Here is a 17,928-nt window from a genome sequence, read left to right as displayed (position 1 = left end):
GGTGTGAAAATGGTGTGAAAACAGTATAAACCCTTTTACACTGTTTTAAACCCTTTTACACCATTTTCACACCGTTTTCACACTGCTGTTTTTGGCCCATGTGGAATCAGCTCTGGTTGAGACTGAGGAAGGCGTAAATCTTTCATTCACTTTGTTCTTTTCTGACTCTGCTTGTGGTAAGGGTACTTCTCCCTTTCAGCTGGTGGTGCATCTCTTCTTCTAATGAAGTAGCCTTCAAGGAAAGATGCCCCCCAATAGAGAAAAACGGAGCCAAGCTATGGCTCATTCCGCACATGCAGAATAATGCACTTTCAAACTGCTTTCAGTGCTCTTTGAAGCCGTGCGGAATGGCAAAATTCACTTGCAAACAGTTGTGAAAGTGGTTTGAAAACGCATTATTTTGCGTGTGCGGAAGGGGCCTATGATTCAGGCTCCTGTTTCTCTTTAAGCTGTGGTTGCTCTTTTGATTAAAGCGTAGTTGTATCCCTGGCACATCGTTTTCAATACATCTCTTCATCCTCCCATCACCTTTAGTAACTCAAAGACAGCGTGGGATGAACATGGCAAAGGAGGGTAAACGGAGTAGGGGACGTGAAAATGGATAATGCAGGAAAGTAGGGTGTGTGTGAGAAATCAGGACTGCAAGTGAGAACTGGGGGGGGGAGGGGTGCCACGGTGCCCTTGGGCATGTGCTGAAGGTCATGCTGCAGCAAAAAGGAGAATGTAGTCTCAGAGACAGGGCCAAATAATTAACTCTCATTGTCTTAACTAAGGACTTTTAATTATTCCCAGAAAGTAATGAGAAGCTACTGGTTTAATATGCTTTCAGTTACACACCTCTTTCAAGAAGAGCCCCACCTAGTGTGCTTTACGCTGGTCTAAAAGTCACGACGATACAAATGTTTATTAGCAGGTTCTGTCTAGGCAGAACCATTAGCATCAGAATAAAGGAGAGGAACAGGAGCATTTGGACACGTTTAACTCGAATTATTTTAAACATATTAGAATTTGTCAGCTACTGGCTGCATATATCTGACACGTATCCATAACTTCTGAAAGCAGTGGTTATATCAAAGCTTGCAGCATTATCTCAGCAAAGCTATGTTGTGAATGCAGAAGGATGATTAAAAAATCTTTTACGATTCCCTGAGGTCTTTGACAAATGTTCTTATCAGGATAATAGAATTTGAAAGGGATGACTTCCAATACCTTTCAGTGATTATTTATGATATAATTAATATTTTTTAGGGTGGATCTAGTAATGTTATGGAAAATTGAATGGCAGCTACTGAATTCAGGAAAATAAGTTGAAGGAGTTGGGAAGGAAAATAAAACAGTTCTTTCTTTCCCCAAGATTTAATAATATCTGAGCTATGTAAATAAATCCTCTATGTAAGCAAGTGATTGTCTTGAGCTAAAAAAAGATCTGATCCATTTTGTTAAGTAACTGAAACAATAGGCTTGGTAGATAGTGGTAAAACGTAAGCGAGTAACAGTTAACTGTGTTTGAAAAAGTTAAATTGCTTTAATCTGTACAGTTCACCTGCAAAGCTTGTGGGCAGAGAAATAATAGTTTTGTGCATCACTGGACAGAATGCATATGCATCAAATTTTCAATGCCAAAGTACACTGGTGCTTAAAACTAGAGGCCGTCTTGCAAGGGGAAATCCAGGAGCTCAAGAACATTCAGCAAGTTGTGGGGAATGATTCTGAAAATGGGTTCTCGTTTAGGGAACATTATGCTAAAAGACTGTTGGAAAGAATTGGTTAACTTGAAGCTGAAACTGTTTAGGTTATATGGTAATACTTGTTTGTTTCATTCCTTATAGCTGTGCTGAGGAACTGGAGGAAAAGCACCATAATGCAGCTTACCTTTCACCTGGAGAGGTGAATATAACTTTACAAAGAGATGGCTGACAAAAGTGGGAAAATTCTTTCTGGGCCATTATACATTGAAGTTGAATATGACTATGAATATGAAGCAAAGGACAAAAGGATTGTGATAAAACAAGGGGAGAGATACATCCTGTTGAAAAAGACAAATGATGACTGGTGGCAAGTCAAAAAGGATGAGAATTCCAAGCCTTTTTATGTTCCAGCACAGTATGTGAGAGAAGTGACTCGCAAAGCACTCATGCCACCTGTTAAGCAATTGGGTGGACTGCCAAACAGCTCTCTCAAAATTATGCACGGCTTACAGAGATCTACAGAAAATGTGAATAAATCTCCAGAGCTTTCTAGTTTTGGGAAATCATCTGCAATTCAAGTGTCCGGCCTAGTTCGGGACGCCAATCAGAATCTTGGACCAAACAGTAGCCCAGGTCACACTTTTGGACAGAGCTTGGACCTTGCACAAAACAATGGAAAACTAAATGAATTTCACTTCCCGAAAGTTACCACTCAGAACAGAGCCTTCTCTGTGTCCTATTTTCCTTGTTCGGAATGTGTGGAAATAGAAAAGACCAGCTTTCTGCAAGACCAGGCAAGTGATTCAGCAGGAGAAGGGTCAGAAAAAATCCACCAGGATTCAGAATCTGGGGATGAGCTCAGCAGCAGTTCGACAGAACAAGTGCAGGTAAGATGAGATGCATTTTTGGTAAATGTTATCCTTTCAAACAAAAGCTATGATGTTAAATACTTCCGAAACAATGTTAACAAGGAGGTGACTGTGTGAATACTCAACTCTTAATGTAAGGGCAGAGATGAAGTTCTCTTCTTCTTCAAATGTCACTTGTGCGGGCTATTAGTTTTTTTGGTGACTTCGTGCTGGTGTGTTTTTTTCTGATGGCAAGTTAGAATTTCCCCAAAATTTACCATGTCTAGGAAATTAAAATGTGTGCTCAATGTGGAACACACTGGTTGAAAGAATTGGGTGGCACCATTAGCAGTACTTAAAATTGTTTAGTAGAAAATTCTACCAAAGGGTCAGAAGTTTGAGGCAATCAGAACATACTGAAGTAATGCTTTATTATAGCCTGAAGCAGGGGTCCACAACCTTTTGGGGCCTGCAAGCACACTGGTAATTTTGACATGTCATGGAGGGCGCAGCAACAAAATGGCTGCCACAGGAGGTGGAGACAGCCACAAAACGATTGTCACAGCTTAACTTCAGTAACTGTGTAGATCCTTGTGCTGCCGTGTAGCTACTGTAAAAGCAGCATTCTAAAAAACCCTGCAGTCAATCAGAAACCTTTTTTGGGAAACAGCTTTTTATTTATACTTTAAATTCAAAATCCCTAATGTACTCATAGACTAAAATTGACTACATTATAAAGTACTTATTTCACAGAGACTTCCAATTTCTTCTTCTGCAGCCTCCTGGAATGCCCTGATTCGGTGCCTTTGCAGGCTGTGCCAATGTAATGGGAATGTTCTGGAGGCGTGCCTGGGGGTGGAGCCGATGTTAGTTGGCTTCCACCCCAGCATTGCCTCCTGGGATGCCAGCATCTGGTGCATGAACTTACACCGCTCATATTAGATTATATAGTTGCTGTTGGCTTGATTTTTTTCGCCTTACAGTGAGTGGCTTTTATGTTTTCCTATTTCTCTTTGGCTGTTAGCCCTCTTTAGGTCAACCTATGTTTTGCAACTTTTTTTTCACCCCTCTTTCTATTTTTTAGTTCTGGCTGTTTGTTGGCAGCACCAGCATTCTTTAGAAAACAAGAACTTCCATAGCGGCAGAAGAACCACCTCTAAAATATTTGGTTCAGGCCTGCGCAGTTGTTAGTTTTGCAAATCTGAACTAGTTTCGTTCCACTATTAATATGGACAAACGTAGTAATGTCTGGGAAACCCAGGATGGAGTTCCCACTCTGCCATGCCAGCTTGTTGGGTGACCTTAGCCAGTCACATGCGCCCAGCCTAACCTACCTGTCAGGGTGGTTGCTAAGATAATATGGAATTGTTATATGAGCCACTTTGTTATCTAAGTGCCCATTGGGAAGAAATGACATAAAATAACTAAATGTTGATTTGCATGCCTGATCAGGTGTAACAGTGATATTGTACCCTAAAAGTGATACTGAATTTGTAGACAAGCCTGAAACATGTCCAAGAAGTTAAATTATTATAAAGTAAAGATGAAATAAAAAGAGAACATGTTAAAAACAACTGTAATCATTATTGTTAGAGTGTAGGGAGATAAAATACGGACAAACATACATCTCTTCCCCTCATTATACACCATCTACCTTTCTTTGCTGATGTTTTTGTTCACTCTTTTGAGGCTTCCTGCCTTTATCTTCATATTCTGCTTCTGTGAACTGCAGCCTTTTAGTTGCCAGCTTCTTCACAGCCCTAGCAGATGGCAGAGTACAAAAGTCTAGGCCAATCCAAAAGGCATCTAAAATTGGATTTAATGTGGTCATGATTCATTGAAGTTGGGTGCAGAGGAGAGGATGTTCATTGTACCACTCTTATATTATGTGATCTCTCAAACTTTCAGTAGTCTGAATTGCTGCTGTTGGTTCTCTTTTCTCCTGTTTCAGGTTCAATAGAATTTTTCTAATAATATTACTACTTCTCTTCCCAGGAGAATATTTCAGTTTGGTTTTTGACTGAGGTTTCGTCTTAGCTTCAGCTTTTTTTCTTTTAGGTACTTTTCTTTGGTTTCTGTCTGGAACATCCATTGGGCAAAAAACCCATGTCAAAGAGACTTTACACCTTATCAAAGGCTCATCCCGCACATGCAGAATAAGGCACTTTCAAACTTCTTTCAGTGCTCTTTGAAGCTGTGCGGAATGGCAAAATCCACTTGCAAACAGTTGTGAAAGTGGTTTGAAAATGCATTATTTTGCGTGTGCGGAAGGGGCCAAAGTGTGGGTTAACTGTTTCATAGCTTCTTTCTATTTATGACCATGTTAATCTCAGTATGAACATAAGAACATAAGAACAAGCCAGCTGGATCAGACCAGAGTCCATCTAGTCCAGCTCTCTGCTACTCGCAGTGGCCCACCAGATGCCTTTGGGATCTCACATGCAGGATGTGAAAGCAATGGCCTTCTGTGGCTGTTGCTCCCGAGCACCTGGTCTGCTAAGGCATTTGCAATCTCAGATCAAGGAGGATCAAGTTTGGTAGCCATAGATCGACTTCTCCTCCATAAATCTGTCCAAGCCCTTTTTAAAGCTATCCAGGTTAGTGGCCATCACCCTCAGAATGTCCCTGACTGATGCTGCGATTAGTGAGTAACAATCTACTGGTGGTTTCTGGCTTGAAAGATGTCTGGCTGACTTTGACCAACTTGGTGAAACACTCTGTCCTTTGAGACGAGGGCCTTGCGGGAGTTGATGCAGTTCTGCAAGGCCTGCAAAACAGAGGTGTTCCATCAGGCAGATGTTGAGCAGGTACGGTTTCCCATCATTCAGCTGGCCTCTCCCTTATTCCTCCTTTTTCAGGGTTGGAATTCTGTTCCTATGTCATGTTTTAAGGGTTAGTATTTAAGATATGTGAACTAGTCACCATCTGAAATTTCAATTGCAATGTAGTTTATGTTTTATTGTCTATAATTTTGACCAGAAGGAAGCATCTTTTATTTTAAGATTTTAATTTTCCAGTATTACTGGCCACAGGACTGCCCATTGTTTTGCCCAATAGGATAAACAGACAGTGTCGCAAGATAAAAGTAAAATTCATTTTAAAAAAAGTTTAAACTAGCAAAATATATTGTTCAGTGTTTAACATATGGTTCAATATGGGAGTGTAGACCTCTGAGTAAACAGGGTGTAATTTGTAAGATCCAATCCAATGTTCTTTCTCCTTTCAGAACCGTGAGCTCTTTTTCTTGTGCGCTACAATACAATAGTAGCAGTTGGAAAGAATTCAGGTGTCCAGCTCTCCTTGAGAGTCAGACCTTTGGAGCCAAGCTCAGCCATCAGTCCTGCCGTGAGCATCCCCTGTGCCTTCAGAAACATTTGCTGCCCTCCTCCTCTGTGCCTGGCCATTTAAGAGCAAGCAAACATTGCTGAATTAATCAAACTAGGGCATGCGCCAGCCAAATTCACTGCTTTCTATAAATCTTTTAATAATGTCTATTGTTTGGCAGCAATTGGCTGTGTAGAAATCAGGGGCTTAACAAGCTGTTCTTATTGGTGCCAGAACATGAAGTTCCAGACTGCATATTTTTGAAAATAAGTGTTAAGCCAAATGCCGAAAACTGAACACCGCACGATGTTTGTGTCTTTCATTTGTAGACTGAAGAAAGAAAGCTCTTGAGAAGCTTCTAGTAACATTCAGGGACTTGGTGTCTCATTTCTTCATAACTTGAAAACTTGTGTGGAAAAAACTAGATTTTTTTTAGGGGAATGGAAAAGGAATTGTAGTTTGCTTTTTAATAATTGAATCACAGTATTATAGTATCTTAGATTATAAATATTTCAAGTGCAGAATTGTAGTTTGTCTTTTATTTCTAGCAACAGATGCTAGGTCCTCAAAGTACTAAAATGTGTACCTAACTGGTCACATTGCTTTCCTATTTTGCATAATTTACTTGGCTTACGGTAAGCAGCTACTGATCTTTCCCTGTTGGTTCATTGTGAACTGGTACAGTCTAAAATTGGTATAAAGAGGCCACCAGTAAAGACCAAACATAAATCCTATAGGTCGCCGGCTTTATGTATTTTTTACTTTTACAGTTCAGCTAAATATTATAGTAAAATATTTAAAGATGGCTTAAATGCTGTGCATCTCACAGACATGTGGGTTGGGCTTCTTACAAGAAGTGGCCTCAACTATTTTTAGAGCAAAGCCCCAGCTCTGGTAGTTTCTGACAGGAGATGTTCTCTTGTAGAATTCTGCCAATTAGCATGTTGATTTTAGGGCTTCTGTTTATAAATTGGTCATCTGTTGGCATTTCCCAGGTCTCTCTCTGTGTGTGAAAGAGAATGTAGTGCCATCAAGTTCCAGCTGCCTTATGGCAACTCCATAGGGTTTTCAGTGCAAGAGACTAACAGAGGTCTCTTGCCATTGCATTCCTCTGCATAGTGACCCTGGTATTTCTTGGTGGTCTCCCATCCACATACTAACCAGGGCTGACCATACTGAGCTTCTGAGATCTGACAAGATCAGGGTAGCCAGGGTCATCCAAGTCAGAGCTTCCCTGGGATACGGTCTGCAAAAATGTTTTCCAATGAAAGCATGAGAATTCAGTAGATGCGTAATGCAGCTAAATATATTCATGGGTGCCTTCAGCTCTAAGTATATGCATGAGTGCCTTCAGCTTGTAAATCTTCATGCGATGTAAATGTTGGCTCTTGTTGAGAGTCTTAAACACTCAACAATAGCAAGAGACAAAAACATCAAGAACTGTTAGCAGATTGAATCTATTATTCAAAAAAGTAATCTATTGGTAGTGGTGTTTTTTACTCCTTAAGAGGGAATCATATGCCTTCATGTTTTTCTCCATTTGGGCTCCATTTGGGCTCAAGGACATCTGAGTAAGGACAGCTGGGTAATCTCCAGCTACCAATGAGGGACTTTTAATTTATCAGCATCAAGAACTGTTAGCAGATCGAATCCATTATTGAGAAAGGTAATCTATTGGTAGTGGTGTTTTTTATTCCTGGCAAGGGAATCATATTCCTTCAGTTTTTCTCTTATGGCACTTTTCAAGGAGCTTTTTTCCATGTCTGAAGCATAAACGGTGTTTCTATGAGTGTGATCTGAGTGCATTTTGCACATGTGGACATTTGGCTGTTGGGACAGACTCTGTGTATGATGGTTTATTACCATTACTTTGCTACTTGATATTAAGAATATTGTTTTGACTTGGTCTCAATCCCACATCCTCCTGTTCCTGTAACGAGATTTTCCATGAATTGAGTAAATTTAGAAGAATTTTCTTCCTCAGTGATTTGTATGACATTGGCAAGTCATCTTCAGCTTGAAACTTCTTTTTCAATCCTCTGACCTACATTTGAGTATGTTTCAGAGCAAGTCTGAGAAAGATTAGACAGCAGTGTTTGTTTGTGAAGTTCTTTCCATTTCTCTTTAGTTCTGGGGGGAGGAAGGAGGGCAGAACATGAACAGTGCTGGAATTTCCTAGGAATTATATGCAGATTAAAAAAAAATAAACACATATCTCACACTCTTAGCCAGTACTTGGTTCTCAGGGTAGCTTACGATGAAAGTTAAGAATATAGTGTACATTAAACCAGTGAAAAATGATAAAAAGGTAAAAATATCACAATACAAAAACACCATCAGAATCTGGAAGCACCTATAGCTATATCAAACAATAAAAACTATTACCATGTAAATGTCTTACAATGGTCATGACCAAATTGGACTAGGCTAGATTTGTGCATGATTTGGGATAGTGATACTCCATTGGATTTCAAGCTGCCACTCTAAGGAGTCAGTTATCGCTGATCCATAAAGGTGTGCTGATTAGAATGTGTGGTTGTAGGCAACTGTTCCCTTCTCCTTCTGCACCGCCTTCTCACCATCCTGTAATAATTCTGTGCACCTGGGCAGATGCTAAACTGGCTCCTATGACTTGTAAATCAGGAACCAGTCTCATAAAGCGAGGCCTTGACAAATTTTCTTTGGCTCTAAAAGCTAACTCAGAAATCTGTGCCAGACATAGTTCAACATTCACGGCAAGACCCCTACTTCCCTCTCTCTTTCTCTCAGAAATCTGACCAGAGGAAGATGGGGGTGGTGGTGGTGGTAGGGTCTGGTTTGCTCTGAAATGGGGGGAAATAAGGTGCAAGAGACTCCTGCTGTTTATTTCTGCCAAACTAGTAAGAGAGCTTGTGGGAGATGGTATGAACTGCTGGGCATTCCTCTTGTTAGGCCTGTAGCTACCGGGAGCTCTTGCTTTATTGGCTGACACCAGAAGGTGGGACTGGGAGACTGCTGCTACAGGGTCCTGCAGGTCCAGTCTAGCTTCATGCTGTGTATGAAACTACTGGGAAAAATCGTCAGGGAATTTGGAGTGAGGGGCCACTCGGATTATGACTTTTAACTCTGTTTCTAAAGATGAGTCAGTGGGTCTGTGGAAGTCCTGACAATGCTCTTGGAGTAGGTAATATGGGAAAGACGAGGGCTAATAAACTGAAGCTTGGTCCATACAAGACTGAGGTGCTGTTGGTCAGTGACAATGTTGCTGGACTACTGAGGAGCCAGCTTGCTTTGGAGGGAGTTTCACTAATCCTGTAGGAGAAGGCTTGTAGCTTGGAGGTTCTGCTAGGTGCTGGCTTGTGGCTGGAGGCCTAATTCTCCCCCATGGCCCACAGATGATCCATGATTTGATCCCACCCAGGCTAGCTTGCTGTCATGCTTTCTCTGGGACTGCCGTTGAACCTGTTGAATTTTCTGGACGATTTTAAAGGTGCAGCAGCCAGGTTAATGGTGGGGGCTAGATGTGGTGCAGTAGCAGGTCTCCACCGGCTGCTCGTTTGTTTCTGAGTCCCATTCAGATTGCTGGCTCGTGCTGTTAAAGGCTTGGGCCAGAGCACTTGAAGGGCTGCTTCCATATTGTGCAGCCTGCCAATGAAGACCTGCCTCACAAGCCCTGTCTGTGGCCCTGCCTCAGGAATGAGGGCCAAATAGCTGAACTGCATTTTGTAGCTGGCACTAGGCATATTTCCACATTGTGTTTATTTTTATATCTGGTGAACAGTCCTTTTTGTCCAAGTCACGAAATTGTGTCTATGGTCGGATACCTAGTGGCATATGCAAATATTGCTGTGAATGCTTCTTAATCAAAGTGACATTACCAGATTCCATCCCTTGACATAGGATCTCCTGCTCATTGGACTTCAGGGTTTGGAGAGGTGACATGATTGCCATGTTCAGATATTTGAAGGGATGTCATGTTGGTGAAGGAGCAAGCTTGTATTCTGCTGCTCCAGAGACTAGACCAGGAGTAATGGGTTCAAGGTGAAGGAAAAGAGATTCCACATTAACATCAGGAAAAACTTCCTGACAGTAAGGACTGTTCAACAGTGGAATGCACTACCTGGGAGTGTGGCGGAGTCTCCATCTTTAGAGATTTTTAAAGAGAGGCTAGATGGCCATCTGTCAGGCGTGCTTTGGTTATGTGTTTCTGCATTGTAGGGGGTTGGACTTGATGGCCCTTGGGGTCTTTTCCAACTCTATGATGCTATGGACTGATGAGGAGGACTGGTCAACTCTGCTTCCCTTCTCTCTGTGTACTCTGGTCTCTTCCCATGAGAATTGAGGCTTAGGGGCTTTTTTTTTTCAGGAGTGAGTTTGTTGAAGCCAATTCTTGAATATGGTTCAAAGACTGGAGGGAAGCTTTAAGTATCATCTGCATTTGTTATCCTTCAGTTTCCTTTTACTATATTAAAATAATGTTTTCTTTGTTTCTGGCTGTTAAATTAATATGCTTTAGTTCTTTAAAAAACTATGCTAGATTGCTCAAGAGGAATCTAACTATAAAAAAATTGCATCTTAAGTTTAGTTTATTTTGCATCTAGTTCTATTTTGAACCCTAATTTTGTCTGCATCTATGTTTACGTAAGATCTAATAATTTATTACCGCAGTTGAACATCACCTTTTTCCATTTATAGCAAAGTTACTTTTAGTAGCAAGCTGGGTTGATCATTGCAGATATAGACACTGACCTATTTACAAAGAATGTTCTGTCTTTCATCCTCTTTGGTAATTGACTATTGCATAAACTGTGAAACACTAAAGGGGATTATCACTAAGAAGACAGTATCTTGCTTCCATAACTTTTGTATGGTGGTAGTCTCATTTCTGCTTCAGGTTTATTCTGAATATGTAGTTTTGTTCAAATCATAATTGTTAATTCTTAAGAAAACACGTGCCAGTCATCTCTGAGGAATTCTTTCTCTTGCTCACCCCCCCCCCCCCTGGCCACAGTCAAATATAAATCTTGTCTTTGGGCAGAATTTTTGTCCAGGCTTCTGGATTCAAGTGACTGTTTTGAATGTGTATGCATAGTGGGTAGTCTGTTCTTTCAAACACATTGGAGGAATGGAGGGAATTTTGTATGCAAGCAGTACATGTTCTCAGTTGTCTAGCCCAATAAATACATGTGTTTGAAATGTGAAAAAGCATTCTTACAAAATTTGACATCCCCTTTCCCCTGCCATTGCAAAGGAGCATTTTTCCCCTCTGATTTTATTGTTGTGCATTTTCTTCGCATCACATGGCTGATAAATTCTTTCCTGTATCAGAGTGTGATTCTTTAGGTGCTATGAGCCAAAAAGAATGTTAATTGTTATCAAAACAGTTGATGTTGCCATATGGCTTTGAAGATCTGAGATGGGGACCATCCTTAATCTTGTATCTAACGACAGATGGTATTCTCTTTCTGTCACAAATAGTGTCGTGGATAAAAATGATGGATCTGAAAGTAGAGAGCTTTCATATCTCATTACTAATCCTTTATTCTCAATTACATTATTTACGGCTCAATCCAGATGCAGGGGTGGGGGAGGGATCAGCTGTGGGAGGTGGTGCAGGCATGTGCTGCAGATATGCTCCTCCCAGGGGCACTTACCCTGCTGGAGGGGCAATCATGCTGGCATGCGGCTGTTGTGGCCCCCTAGGATGCCTGGACGCAGGGCCCAGTGCTGCATTAACACTCCCATGCTTCCAGCAGCCCCGTTGGCACAGTGGGAATGTGGCAAGGTGTTCCCGGGGTGGAGCCAACCACAGTTGACCTTTCAACCTGGATTTGTGGCAGTTGTGCCATGACCCAGCCCCTTGGATTTTACCTCAAATTTTATCCCCAAAGAGGTCCAGAGTGGCATAATTGTATTTTATAAATGGCTTGAACATAGGCAAGGGTAGGATAGAAATCTTTTTTTTCAGTAAATTCTACTTACTGAAAAATACCATTTTTTTCTGGCTGCTAGGACAAATACATGCTTAGGAGAGTTGTGTGGCAAACTAAGCTGCAGGAAACCAGGAAGTGAGCTAGTCTAATTTTACTCACAACAGTATGGTTGTTTGAAACCTATTTTTTCTAGTGGAAATATAGTAAGGCAGGTTTCCTCTGAAATTCGTGGTTTGGGTGGGCTGTGTCTTGTAGGTAGATTGTTATAGACTTCATCAGCTTCCAAATTTACTATGTGCTGGTGTTAAGTATTTTTATAACTATCATTTTATGGAACTTTGATTTTTTTTCTGGCAGGTGGGTATGGTTTTACTGATGCTTGCTTTTTATTGTGTTAACTCATAGCAGCATTTGAACATTTAAAAAAAATGCTACATATATGAGCCATTTTGACTATGGTCGGGTAAATATATTTTAATCTCTTTCCAGAGCGTTAGTACATTTTCTTATACAATTGGATAACTAATGGGTGTGTGAGCAAATTCCGTTTTTGCAAAAATATGTATTTTCAGGCTGTGTCTTGAAGTTATTTTGCCTTGTGGAATCTTTTCCCAATACTAAACTTGCTTAATGCGCTTTGCTCTTGCTTGTGTCTTGCCTTTCGAGTAGTTCAGGGAAGCGTGTGTGAGGTTGTCTACTTTTAGCTTCTAATCATGTGAAATATTATTTTGAAAGGTTGACTTGCTCTGGTACAGTAGTTACAATTTACCAGGTGTGGTAACCATACTAGGCAGCATTCGTTAATTAGAATATGGGAACAATACAGGTCTCGGTCAGTACAGCAACATCTTAAAGGGCAGTGAAAAAAGCTTGTACATTGTCTGGGTGGCAGCCAGTTCATGTTGCTTGAACATTAAATACTATTGAGGCAAGGGAGCATAGGACATTTGCTGACAAGCACAGCTTGTTATGGCTCGCCAGATAACCTGTTCATAACTTCTTTCAAAATGCCGAGCTCAGCAAGCTTTTCAGCACCAGAACACTGTAACAAAAGTGGTTTCCTGGTTTCCTGGTACAGTCCAGGAATTGGACTTCCTGAACTTTGGTTTTTTAATCTGATTAATACTCAAGATTGCATAAGTATATCTTTGGTAGTTCAATCAGTTCTTGCCACAGTACTTAGAACAGGTTCCGTCTGCTGCATGAGTTTTTCTGTGGGCAACAAACAATCTGTTGTACAGTCAAGAAGAATATTTTGATGTAATTTTCAGTGAATGAGGATGAAAAAGAAAAGTGAAGCAACCCTAGATATGCGAAGCCTTCAAGTAAGTCTGCTGACTAAGTTTTCTTGTTTTGTGCTTCATGTTCGGGCTTGTAGAATTTAGTTTGTAATCATTAGTTCTGGTATGTTGCTCCCACCTCCTTCCCAATTTCTGTACAGAACTGTGGCAAAGTTAGTTGCATGTCATGTCCTAAGAAAATGCCACAAAGAGGCAGGTAATTTGCCTGCCTCGTATGCACTTCAGAGTAGAAGCTACCTCCCTCCAGTTTTTTTGAAATTTCAGTGTCTTCCATTTACTCTTCTGATTAGCAAGAGTCTTCTGACACTTCAAAAACAAACAGATCAATTGTGGCGCAAGTTTTCATGGACTAGAACTCCGTTAGATTCATGAAGTATGTCTATATGTGTATTACTGTTGGGGAAGTCTTAAGAAAAACTTTGTAAATGGCAGGAGTGTCACTCTGGTGTGCAAAGAGGTAAGCTGCTCTCCTAAAGACTGTATCTTTTGGTGATTATTTTGGTTGGTCCTAATGAAATGTATGATATGGCACCTGTTCTTGTTTCTGGGTTTTGCTTTAGACCAATGCTGCTGTCTACAGCTTCCTTCTTTTGACTAATTATCTGGTGGGATACCCTGAGGAAAAAAATGTACTGGTTTTGTTATTTAAATAATTTTTACTGTAGAGTCTACCCTGAGCTTGCCTTAAAGTTCTGATTTGTTTAATATAGGTACATGTTTTGATTAAAACAAAAACTGGGAAGACTGGGAATGGAGAAACTGGCAAACTAAACAGTGTTGGTGCCAGTGTTGGTGCCAGTGGTGGCAACATGAAATGTTAAAACAGACCATCATAGAATCATAGAGTTGGAAGAAACCACAAAGGCCATCAAGTCCAACTCCCTGCAGTACAGGTACACACAATCAAAGCATTTCTGACATATGTTAATCCAGCCTCTGTTTTAAAACCTCCAAAGAAGGAGTCTCCATAACTCTTTGAGGCAGCAAATTCCACTGTTAAACAGCCCTGACGGTCAGGAAGTTCTTCCTAATGTTTAGGTGGAATCTCTTTTCCTGCACCTTGAATGGCTAAAATCCTTTACAGTAGATGTAGGATTTTAGCCATTGCTGAAATAGGAAGCTTGGAAGAGGTAAAGAGGCTGGGACGCAGATCGACTGGATGAGATTTTGATTGTAGGTCAATCCGCTGCTTCTTCTGGGCTATTTCCTGGAACTTCTTAGCTGAATGCTTCGCTGTGGTCTTAGTGCCTACCTTGTCCAGTTTCCACCCCTCCTCCACCTTAGAGCTTTATAATGTGGTGCCCTCCATTTTCTGGAAGCTTTAGGAGGCTTTGTGCTGCCTCCGTTGCCATTTTCCTTATGTTTGCAGGAGTTTCAGCTCTCCTGATGGCCATTGTAATGTAAAAAATAGATGAGTAAAGTTTGTTGTTCCTTCGTGATCCTGCACACATGCCTCTCTCTTATTTCGTTGTTGTAAAGGAGACATCCGCGAAGCTTTGCTGAGTCAATATAATAGAATTGCAGGTGCTCGGAGGGCAGGTCCACCTCCCATTAGGCAGCACTGGCAGGTATTTCCAGTGCTTATTAATGGGAGATGGACCAGCCCTCCGAGCACCTGTGATTCTTACATGTTGTTTGGAGCGGGTAAATATAGAAAAGCTTTTGTGAACGCATTGGACTGTATGCTTGCAAATATTTAGGGTGGGTGACCTTGGGCCAGTTACACTGTCTCACCCTAGCCTAACTCACAAGGTTGTTGTGAGGCTACACCGGAGGAGAGGGGACAATCGGTGACATTCCCTCTCACAGGAACACACTGCAGGGAAACCTCGTACAGTGGTTTCAGTGGGTGCAGTGTGTTCACAGGCAGTGTTATACTCTCTCAAGATCGTGTTCAGTTCCTTCCCCCGCTCCCCCCCATTCCCCCAATGTCTCCAGACCAGTATTTTGACTTACATTTGCCAGCAGCCTGGGAAATGGTTCCATCCCTTTAATGAAGGCTTAATGTTTGGAATGGGCTGTGAAATCTTTTCATAGCATGACAATAAATAATATCACCTGGTAAATAATATCTCTTTAAAGAGGTATTTTTTCCCTCCAGCCCTGTTGTGGTTGCCCTGATGGGTCATGCAATCATAACATTGGAAGGGGCCATTCAGGCTATCTAGTCCAACCCCTTGCTCAGTGGAGAATCAGACTAGAGTGTGAAGTAGTAGCAAAAGAAGTTTTATGTTTAGGTAATGTTAAAATCCTATTTCTATTTATCAATTCTGCAAGGAAAGGTTTGAGGCAGTATGTAATTATAGATTTAGATTGTGCTCACCCACTCTTCTTTTTTATTATTAATCATATTAAAGGTTTTAATTTACTTAATGTTCACGAGCTTTTCAAACACTGGCATCTGCAGAGTTCTGAATGCTAAGCTGCCCTTGGGGTTCTTTACATGATGACAAAGCTTGTGAGTGTGCTGTACAAAGGCCAAAAAAGCTTACAGACTATTTTTGCTTTAGTGTTGAGAGAGGAAAGGTAGTAGATCGTATTAGAGTTGCAGACTATAAATCACTGGAGGAATTTGCTTGTGAGCAGACAATAAATCAAAGCTTGGATTTGACTTGCGCTGTGACACATGTGTACATAGTTATCCTCATTGGTTGTTTGGCACAAACGAATTAGATGCAGCCTACTGTGGGTAAGATGAAGGGCATATGTGGGAACAGAAAGTAGATGAAATAGAGCATACTTTGAAGTCCCTTTGATTTCAGTTGCACAATTCGCCATGTGTTTGAAAGCTTTGACTGTTGCGTGTTCTATGCTCCGATATCTTATTCGGTAAACATGTGAATAACGAAATATAAACTAGATTCTGGTCACTGATTTTCAGTGTCAAGGATACACTGGGAAATTCCCCAGTCTTCCCTGTTAGTCCCGGATCCCACTGTGTTTGGGGTTATTATCCTGATGATTTTGGGTGGCTTTGGGCTGAAAGCACATGCAACATGTGTCTGCCCTGAAGCCACCAGTGAAGGTCTCTACTGGCTAGGTGACTTTTTTAAAAAGCTAGGTTTTGGTTTTTCATTCATGTAGCTGTTTACATTTATTTAAATGCAAGCAGTATGTTTTTTAAAGGAGCTGATTATGCAGTCACATCAATTTTTAATTACGAGTCTGCTTAGGGTTCTATCATAAGTGTCACTTAACATGATGGGAAAATAATTGCAATTAATGTATATTCTTTAGTAATCTTAATACAATCCCAAAAAGGTCATTTATCTCTTACATTATTTTATCACTTCTCCTGGAGGCGATCTCGGGCATCTTGGATTGGGTGATTTCCAACCTATACTCAGGGAGGCAGGACTAAATGATGTCACTTCCTGTAGAGGCTGGAATCCATCTTAGATCCCCAGTATTACTTCCTGCCTAGCAGGGAGCGCAGTGCTTGTGAGAGGGCTCCAAGCTACTTGTATTTCTCTACCTTATTTCTACCTTATTTCTCTCAGCTTACTTCTATTCTCACGTGTGTTCTGTGTGTCTGTTTCTGTCGGCTCCTGTCCTCTTGTGAATCAGCCTGTCAGTTTGTGAATCAGCCTGTCAGTTTTTTCCAACTGTCCCAGTTTTCCCTACCTTATGGAGACCTGCCATAAAATGGCCGCCACATGGAATCTCAGCTCAGCTCCTTCTCACCCCCGCCTGGAGATCTTTTGGCAGAGACGCGGCAGAGAGCACTCGGGCAGCTTAACCCGAGAAGGGGGGGCATCAGAAGAAGAGCAACAGTCAGGAGGTCCTCGGCTGAGAGCTCCATCCACTTCTTCTTCTGCCGCAGCGTCAGCAGCGGTCAACCCCATGGCAGAGCGCCCCGCAGGGTAAGATGGCGCAGGCGGAAAAGAACAAAGCCCCTGCCGCCAAGAAATGGCGCCCTAGAGCCCTCCCGGGCTATGCCAAAGCGCCAGGAGCACCAGCGTCCCAGTCCAGGCAGCGGATTAGGTGTAGCTCCGCGCTCCCCACCTCCCAATTTTTAAGTGTTAGCCACGCCAGTAAGCAGTGGCGAAGGCAATCGTCAGCGGGACCCAGGAGGCGAGCCCGGATGATCAAGCGGCACTCCCGGCAGTCTCCTCATAGATCTTAGCGACTCCAGGCAAGATCAGAGGGCCGGTGGGGGAGGGAAGTCCCCAGCCTTGAACCTGCTCCCAACCCTTTCAGACCCCGCATCCTGGCCTACCATACCTGACCTCGAGCCAATGAGTATGTCCAGGGCTGCAATGAGGGAAGAGATCTCCCTCCCATGACAAGAAAAAAAAGAAGTAGGCGCAGAGGGAGAAGCCCGGAAGTGCTTGTTCTAGGAGGGTGGTGGGCGCAGAGCGTTCATCTAGCTCTTCTTCAATTCCCCACCAATCCCCAGCCCTCCACCTCCCACTTATAGAAGATCCCCTTAATGATAAGATATGGGGAGGAAGGAATTCCAGTGAAGTGGAAAGGTGGGACATTCCTCAGAGGCATTTCTCTGAGAAGGGGAGGAGGACATCAGCTGAACCAAAGAAAAACTTATCCAGATGTTTTTTAGAAAGGAGGATTTAGCCTGTGAATTATGCTCAAAAACTATTTCCCACTTTAGAACTCCAGGATTCGAAAGCCAGGCGCTGGAGGGACCCTGAGGGTCTCCATCCTCCAAAGAGAACAGTTAAGGGTGTCCCTAAAAGGAGGCCACAAAATTTTCCCCAGAGCAGGAGGATGTCCCAGAAGCTTTTTCCACTACCCGAGTACTTTAGAAAAGAATTTAAAAAAAAGCAATGGGTGAATCTGGGAGGCTTAGTAAGAGTTGCCCGTCACATCTCAAGAGTCTATATATACTGCCGAA

At 41.9% G+C, this 17,928-nt stretch overlaps 1 protein-coding gene across 4 annotated transcripts in view; it reads left to right on the top strand.

Moving 5' to 3' along the window:
* ARHGAP12 (Rho GTPase activating protein 12) overlaps positions 1–17,928 on the top strand; it is a 79,243-nt gene that overhangs the window by 7,036 nt on the left and 54,279 nt on the right. For all 4 annotated transcript variants that reach the window (XM_048511012.1, XM_048511011.1, XM_048511010.1 and 1 more), the window contains exon 2: positions 1,830–2,575. In XM_048511012.1, the coding sequence (XP_048366969.1) occupies positions 1,910–2,575 (666 nt within the window). In that variant the 5' untranslated portion in view covers positions 1,830–1,909. The remainder of the gene's footprint in view (positions 1–1,829; positions 2,576–17,928) is intronic.

Source organism: Sphaerodactylus townsendi, linkage group LG11 (assembly GCF_021028975.2).
Source record: "Sphaerodactylus townsendi isolate TG3544 linkage group LG11, MPM_Stown_v2.3, whole genome shotgun sequence".
In the NCBI taxonomy this organism is placed as follows: domain Eukaryota; kingdom Metazoa; phylum Chordata; class Lepidosauria; order Squamata; family Sphaerodactylidae; genus Sphaerodactylus; species Sphaerodactylus townsendi.
The sequence above is the reverse complement of the archived record's forward strand: the minus strand, read 5'-3'. Positions and strand labels throughout refer to the sequence as shown.